Raw genomic sequence first — 8,103 nt, 5'->3', positions numbered from 1 at the left:
ATGACCCAGCAATTCCACTCTTAGGTATGTACCCAAGGGAAATGAAAACATATGTCCACACAAAAACTTGTACATGAACGTTCATAGCAGTATTATCCATAACAGTCAAAAAGTGGAAACTCAAATGTCCATCAAATGATGAATGCATAAATTAAAATATCCATTGCCATAGACAATGTTTGTGTCCCCCAAATATTCATGTGTTGAAATCCTAACCCCTAATGTGATATTAGGAGGTGGGGCCTTTGGGAGATGATTAAGTCATAATGGTTGAGCCCTCATGAATGGGATTAGTGCCCTTATAAAATAGACCCCAGAAATGTAAACTGGTACAGCCACTATGGAAAACAGTTTCCTCAAAAAACTAAAAACAGAGCTGCCATATGATCCTGCAATCCCACTCCTGGGCACGTATCTGGAAAAAACTATAATTCAAAAAGATTCCAATGTTCATTGCAGCACAATTTACAATAGCCAAGATATGGAAATAACCCAAATGTCCACTGACAGATGAATGGATAAAGAAGATATGGTACATATATGCAATGAAATACTACTCAGCCATAAAAAAGAATGAAATAATGCCATTTGCAGCAACATGGATGCACCTAGAGATTATCATACTAAGAGAAGTAAGCCAGAAAGACAAATACCATATAATATCACTTATACGTGGAATCTAAAATATGACACAAATGAACTTATCTTCAAAACAGAAACAGACTCACAGACATAGAGAACAGACTTGTGATTGCAAAGAGAGGGAGCGGTAGGGATGGAGTGGGAGCTTGGGATTAGCAGATGCAAACTATTATATATATGTATAACTGAATCACTTTGCTGTACACCAGACACTAACACAACTTTGCTATACAGTAGAAATTAATACATTGTAAATCAACTATACTTCAATCAAATAAAATTTTTAAAAAAGAACACCAAGAAAATAAGAGAATGCCAAAAAATAAAATTTAACTTAATTTAAATTAAATTAAATAGACCCCAGAGAGCTCCCTCACCCCTTCTGTCATGTGAGGATACAGCTAGAACACGGTAGTCCAAGAACCAGGAAGTGGGCTCTCACCAGACACCAAATCTACCTGAGCCTTGATTTTAAACTTCCCAGCCTCTAAAATTATGAAAAATAAGTTTCTGTTCTTTATTAAGCTGCCCAGTCTATGGTATTCTGTTACAGCAGCCCAAATGGAAAAAGACATACATACCGTGGAATTTTATCTAGCAATTAAGAGAAATTCAGTACTGATACATGCTACAATATAGGTCAACCTTAAAAATATGCTATGTGAAAGAAAACAGTCACGAAGGGACACATATCATATGATTCCATTTATATAAAATGACCAGAATAGAATTATATAGAGAGAAAGTAGATTAGTGGTTGCCTAGGGACAGAGGAAGCTTGAGGGGAAATGGAGAGTCACTGTTAACGGGTACAGAGTTTCTCTTGGAAGTGCTAAAAATGTGCTAAAACTGATCGTGATGATGGTTGCACAACTCTGTAAACATAATAAAAACTATTGAATTGTACACTTTAAATGGGGAAACAGTATGACATTTGAATTATAGCTCAATAAAGATGTTATTTTAGAAAAGATCTATTGATACACACAACATGAATGACCCTCAAAATAATTACACTGAGTAAAGGAAGCCATATTTTTTTTAAAGGAAGCCATATTTTTTTAAAGGAAGCCATATTTTAAAAGAGTACATTCTGTATAATCCCATGTATGTAAAATGCTAGAAAATGCAAGTGATCTATATTTACAGAAAGCAGGTCAGTGATGGCCTGCTTGGGGGAGGGAGGAATGGATTACCAAGGGGCGTGAGGAAACTTTGCTGATGACAGATAAACTCACAATCTTGTTTGTGGTGATGGTTTCATGACTGTATATATGTTAAAATTTATCAAATTATATGATTTAAATGTGTGCAGTTGTATATCACTTATCTTCAGTAAGACTGCAACAAAAGAGCCTGCTAAAAAGCCAATCTTACACATGATCACAAAATCTATTTCTATGTGTAGATATGCAGATATAAAAGACCAGAAAAGTACCTGATAGACATACATAAAACTAATAACACACTGGTCACCTTTGGGGAGTAGGGAGGAGGGGACATGAAAACAGAGTGTCACTTTAACACCATATACTTCTGCATTCTTTGTATTTTTTACGAGAATGTTCTATATGTACAATTTGTACAAATAAATAAAAAGCTAATAAAATTATTTTAATTTTAAAATAGTTAAAAATCCAACAGCAATGACAATACCCAGTTTCAAAATAAAAATTACCCTATTTGATAAAGATGTCCTTAAGCCCGTAGAGGCGTGGAGTCAGAAAACTAGAAGGAACCTCAAGGAGAAACCACCACGATGACTGTTTTGAGGGCTGGGAAGAGGGGTGGGTGGAGGTGAGAGGCACCCGATCACTAACTGACCCGGGGTGACCTGCTTTGCATTGACTGAGGGACAAATGATTCAAGTGCAGACAAATCCAGGGCCATGTCTCTGCCTCATGAGGTAACCTGAGCCAGCTGCTTCACTCTAGGGCAGTTTTCCTGTCCATACAGTGAGGGTTGGTCAGGATGGCCTGTGAGGACGCCCCTGCTCTGTTCTCCTGTAATTCTCTTTGTCTCTCCCTCCAGTTCCCTCCCCTGTTACACTCTTTCCAGAATTTGCATTTTCTTAAGATCCCTATGAGAGTTGAGCCAAAACCTCTAACCTTCCTGGAAAGCAACCCTGCCTATCATTTGTTCACTCACTCATTCCTTTCTCTTTAAATGTATTCACCGAGAATTGCTTATGCATTGATTTAATTGGGCATCCATCCATTCATTCATTTATTGATCCTGTAAACATTCTCGGCCTGCGCTGGCTGGGGACTGACCTGTGAGGGTGGATCCCTGGCCCTGAGCCACCTTCTCCAACTTTTCCACGCCAATTAAGATTTCTAAGTAGACTCTGTGTAATTGGGTCTTTGGGACATCATCCCTGAAGCACCCCAAAGTTTCTAAGCTGTGCGTATTTCCTCTTCTCCCTCTAAATTGCCTTGGGGATGGTGCAGTCCCTTGGTGCAGGGAGCTTTGAAAGGTGCCTGCTTCCCAGGAGGCTGTCAGCTGGCATGGAGCTGGGAGCTGCCCAGGTTGGGTGGTCCCTGGCTGCCCATAGTAAACTATCGGGCACCCTGTTCAGCCTTGAGCCCACCAGAATTTCCTAATTCTACCAAACCTGACACATTTTCAAAGAACTTTGCTGAATTCTAAGTACTTTGTCTACTTCTACCAAATTCTAAAAGCTCCACGTTAGTCTATCAAGTTGCAAGCACTTCGCTGAATTCTACAAAAGCCTAGGCATGTCTTCTTAGTTTGGAAAGCTGAGTCAGTGTGAAACTCCAGGTCCTGCCCACTGGGGTTCCCTGGATACAGGAGGCTCAGACCTGCTTCTTTGACCTGTTTTCTCCTAGTTCCAGCCAGAGAAGGTTCCTGGTCTCTGCAACTTTTTCCAGGGAACAAGGGACATGGATCTGGAAGAGCCTGAAGGTAAGTGAAAAAATGGGGAAATGTGGGCAGAGGAAGGGGCTGGGAGTCAGGAGCCCCAGGGAAATTCCTGGAGCCTTGGCTTCCCCCTCTAATTCACTGTGCAGTGCTGAGCAAGTCTCTTTCCCTCTCTGAGCTTCACTTCCCCCATATATAACAAGGTAGTGGCCTTGCTGATCTGCAAGACCCCTCCCAGCTGGGCCATGTGTCATCCAGGCTAGGAACAGCTCGTATCTGGCAGCCAGTTGCTCACTCCCAAGTTGTCTTAGCCCCAGGAAGTGGCAGCAAGGCAGGAATAAGTCATCTGTGGCCAGGCTGGGGCCTTCAACTTGGCCTTCAGAATCTGGGTGAAGAGGGTAGGGGGTGGCACCCCTGTGGGCTGGCTGGGGTAGGCAACAGGCAGGAAGTGGGTGAGAGAGGTGAGCGCCATTCTGGAGGTGCAAACACAGGGCCATGATGCACAAAGGACAGAGGGCTCAGGTGGCCTGGGAGAGGATAAAGGAAGGCTCCCCGGGAGAGGTAGCGTTTGAACTGGTTTTCAGATAGCATTTGGCCAGAAGAGATCTGAAGGCAGGGAAGGACACCGTGGGCTCTGCAGACGAAGCTTCCTGGCCCTGCTTTGGGAACTAGAGTCTGTCCCACAGCCTGCAGCCACATCCCTCCTCCTCCCCGCTTCCTGCACCTGCCCCCCACCCCACACTCCCCCCATCCCCAGTGCCCCACCTCCCACCCTGCAAGCTCCAGCCCCAGGAGAGAAGGCACAGCAGGAGGCTCAGATTCTCAGATTTTCAGCACTCAGGGGAAGGCAGACAAGGCACTGAGCAGGTCTGGTGACCATGTCCCTGCTCTGAGCTGTCTTTGTCCTCCTGGTTCATCCCCCGGCAGAGTTTGCTCCCCGCCCTCCCGGCTGCTGCTTCTCTAGTGATGCCTCCACAGCCCCTGCCTGGTCTCCACACACCTCTTCCCAGGGGAAGTCGTCCTGCCTGGTCCTCTGAAGCCCTGGCCACAGGTCCGAGGGTCTGCACTAACGGTGTGTGTGTGTGAGAAAGAGAGAGCAAGAGTGAGTGCCTGCTGCACAGGTACATACACTCGAGCCTGGTGTGGCGTATATACTCACAGGAGAATGTGTGTGCCTGGCTTTCGGGCGGGCGTTTGTACACACAGACAGGTGGGTGTGTTTGTGGTAACCTGCGTGGGTGTATATATACTCGGACAGGTAGACAATCACTGCAGATGTTTGCCAGTGACTTTAGGGGATAAATTATGTGGTACATGGAACCGTGCAAAGAGGAGGCTCTGGCCTGCCCCAGTCCTGGCACAGCACCTGCTGCTACTGATCCTCTGTCCAGGGAGGGTGCCTCTCCAGGAAGCCAGCCTCAGAGTTTCCCAGCCGAAACTTGAAGGGAGCTCACAGCTCACGCTCCCCGACCCCACGATGTCTCTAGACACAGTCAAAGTGAGGCAAGGTCTCCTATCTGTGGACCTGGGGCAAGGTTGGAGCTCTCCTTGCTGCAGAAAAGGCCCCTCAGCCCCTGAGGTACGGCCCAAAGCTCGGGATCCTGCACTTGTATGTGTGAGAGGAGCGTCCACAGGGGCCCCCGAGCCTGGGCCTCGCTGGGTGGTGGAGGCCCAGGGATACCCGGAGAGACTCCGTATCAGGAAGGATTTTGTGACCCTTTGACTGGCCTGAAGGCACAATGAAAAGAAGAAAAGTTATGTCTGAGGGAGTAATGCGCTTCCTGTCACTAGAGGTGCGCAAGCAGAAGCAGGATGAGGCTCGGGTGGGAACTGGAGAGGAGTTCTGCCTGGGGATGTTTGGGATCCAGTGGCCTGGGGGCACACGTGTTCTCATTTGTTCCCCTAATGCCTAGCACAATGCCTGGCATATGGTAGGAACTCAATCACTTCTTGATTCTGAAAAATGGGAGGACTAAGAGAAGGAAATCGTCTGCTACAAGGGAGGCGTTGACAGGAATTGGAGCTTAACCCAGACCCAGGCTTGGGCGGTGCATCCCAGGGTTTAGTGACATAGTGCCAAGTGCCCGAAACACCAAGGAAGGGTTAAGTCATGCTCCTTAGCTGGTGAGAAGATTAGGGGCAGGGTGGGGACTTGGGAGAAAGACGTCCATCCAGTGTGGTAAAACACCAACCAAGATTTGGGGTTTAACAGAGGCAAACATCTGCTCTGAGCATGGTGCAGCTGTCATGTTGTTGGGAGGATTGGATTCTAGACTCGCCTTGCCAGGGATCTGCTGTGTGGCCTCAGTTTCCCTACCTGCACAATGGGAGCTCCAACGAGTTGACCTCTCAGGGCATATTCCACGCTGATGCCTAGGAGTTCATGAAGTCAAAGCAGCCCTGGCTCAGGTTCAGAGAAAATAGGAGGTTTGGGGCAGGGCCAAAAGATCTATCCATTTTTCACTCAAAAACACACGATGGAGGCAGATTCTGAAGGTCAATCCACACACAGTAGCTGATGAAGCAGGCCCTATGCGGGGACAGGTGGACAAGCGCTCTGGTAGCCTCAGAGGCCAGGACCCTCTCCAATGCGAGGCACAATGTGTGCTTCATGCATGGAGACCAGAGCTGACCTGCAGAGACAAGTCAGATTTCTGCAGGCTGAGGGAGAAAGAAGGGCATCCCCAACAGTGGGAATGGTGTAAAGTAGCTCAGAGCCTTCCTGAAAGCCAGGAGGACTCTCAGAGACCACCTAGCCCAGTGATTCTCAAAGTGTGGTCCCTTGGCCAACAGCAGCAGCATCACTCAGACCTAATGAGTTAGAAACTCTGGGGATAGAGCCCAGAAATCTGTGTTTTGACAAACTTTCCAAGTGATTCTAAGACTTGAGGACCTTTGATGCAGCCTATTGCTTCCCAGACTATGCTGGTAGAATACTTATTTGCAGGAGGTTAATGGGTGCTCTGTAAAAGGAGGACCTAAGGTCAAATAAGTTTGGGAATTACATACTCTACACTGCTTTCAGAAAGTCCCAAATCACAGTGGGGCATTAAAGGCTCTGAGAAGTCCTGCAGTATATTATTTACTTTTGATTAGCCCAATGTTGTTTCAAATCGATTTTTCAGATTGCCTACTAACATTTCCATTAAGACTCTTAGGGAAATTCTGATCCACATCAATCCTCATTTTTCACATGGATAAATCGCAGCCTAGAAGAATGGGGACTGCCCAAAGTCACAGAGAGAGAGTGTGTCAGAGCTGGAAAAGACCCTAGCAATATACCTCATCCCTAAAGAGACTCTGTGGGCTCCCCGCCACCCTGCACCCTCTTTCCCTGCCTCCCAGCTGTGCCCTCCAGGGCCCTGCAGTATGGAGCTGGTCAACAGGACAGAGGTCTCTGAGTTCTTTCTGAAAGGATTTTTGGGCTACCCAGCCTTGGAGCACCTGCTCTTCCCTCTGTGCTCAGCCACATACCTGGTGACCCTGCTGGGGAATACAGCCATCGTGGCAGTGAGCGTGCTGGATATCCACCTGCACACACCCATGTACTTCTTCCTGGGCAACCTCTCCATCCTGGATATCTGCTACAGCCCACCTTTGTGCCCCTGATGCTGGTCCACCTCCTGTCAGCCCAGAAGACCATCTCCTTTCTTGGCTGCACGATGCAGATGTGTCTGGGCCTGTCCACGGGCTCCACAGAGTCTCTGCTGCTCGCCATCATGGCCTATGATCGCTACCTGGCCAACTGCCGGCCACTCAGGTGCTGATGAGCCACTGGCTCCGCTTGCTGCTGGTGGGAGCCGCCTGGGTACTCTGCTTCTTCAAGTCAGTGACTGAGACAGTCATCGCCATGCGGCTGCCCTTCTGTGGCCACCGTGTGGTCAGTCACCTCACCTGCGAAATCCTGGCAGTGCTGAAGCTGGCGTGCGGTGATACGTCAGTCAACGAGGTCTTCCTGTGGGTGGGTGCCATCCTGCTGCTGCCCGTGCCGCTGGCGTTCATCTGCCTGTCCTACATGCTTATCCTGGCCACCATCCGGAGGGTGCCCTCAACCGCTGGACGCCACAAAGCCTTCTCCACCTGCTCGGTGCACCTGGCTGTGGTGCTGCTTTTCTATGGCACCGTCATCTTCATGTACATGAAACCCCGGAGCAAGGAGGCCCGCATCTCTGATGCGGCCTCCACGGTCCTCTATGCTGTGGTCATGCCCATGCTGAACCCCGTCATCTACAGCCTGAGGAACAAGGAAGTGACGGAGGCCGCCAGGAAGGTGTGGGACAGGAGATGGACCTCCAGGTGAGGGAGGCCAGGGCTCTGCAGGCTAGCAGGCCAGGCCTTCATTAGCCTACAGTGAGGGCTGCGGGTCTGGAATCTCCAGCCCAGAAACGCAGCACCAAGTCCCACTGATCCTGCCACAGAGGAGCTCACAATCATCCCTCTGCTCCTCCCCCCGGCAGACCCATGGGGCGCTCTCAGCATCACTGCCTGCATCTTTACACCAGCCTCCTGCCTGGCCTTAGGATTTCAGTCTTGTTCCTCCCAGTCTCTCCTCCAAGGGGCATCCAGAGGGATCTTTTTGAA

The 8,103-nt window shown here is 48.4% G+C and overlaps 1 protein-coding gene across 1 annotated transcript; it reads left to right on the top strand.

Annotated features, from left to right (window-relative positions):
* The first annotated feature begins 6,891 nt into the window (after nt 1-6,891).
* Nucleotides 6,892-7,822, top strand: LOC112411728 (olfactory receptor 13J1-like). The gene is given in 3 exon segments (XM_024763016.1): nt 6,892-7,108; nt 7,111-7,281; nt 7,284-7,822. Coding segments are annotated over 3 exon segments (927 nt in total).
* The last annotated feature ends 281 nt before the right edge of the window (nt 7,823-8,103 follow it).

The sequence above is a fragment of the Neophocaena asiaeorientalis genome, unplaced genomic scaffold (assembly GCF_003031525.2).
Source record: "Neophocaena asiaeorientalis asiaeorientalis breed wild unplaced genomic scaffold, Neophocaena_asiaeorientalis_V1.1 scaffold449, whole genome shotgun sequence".
In the NCBI taxonomy this organism is placed as follows: Eukaryota; Metazoa; Chordata; class Mammalia; order Artiodactyla; family Phocoenidae; genus Neophocaena; species Neophocaena asiaeorientalis.
Note: the sequence above shows the minus strand (reverse complement) of the source record. Positions and strands in the feature narration are given on the sequence as shown.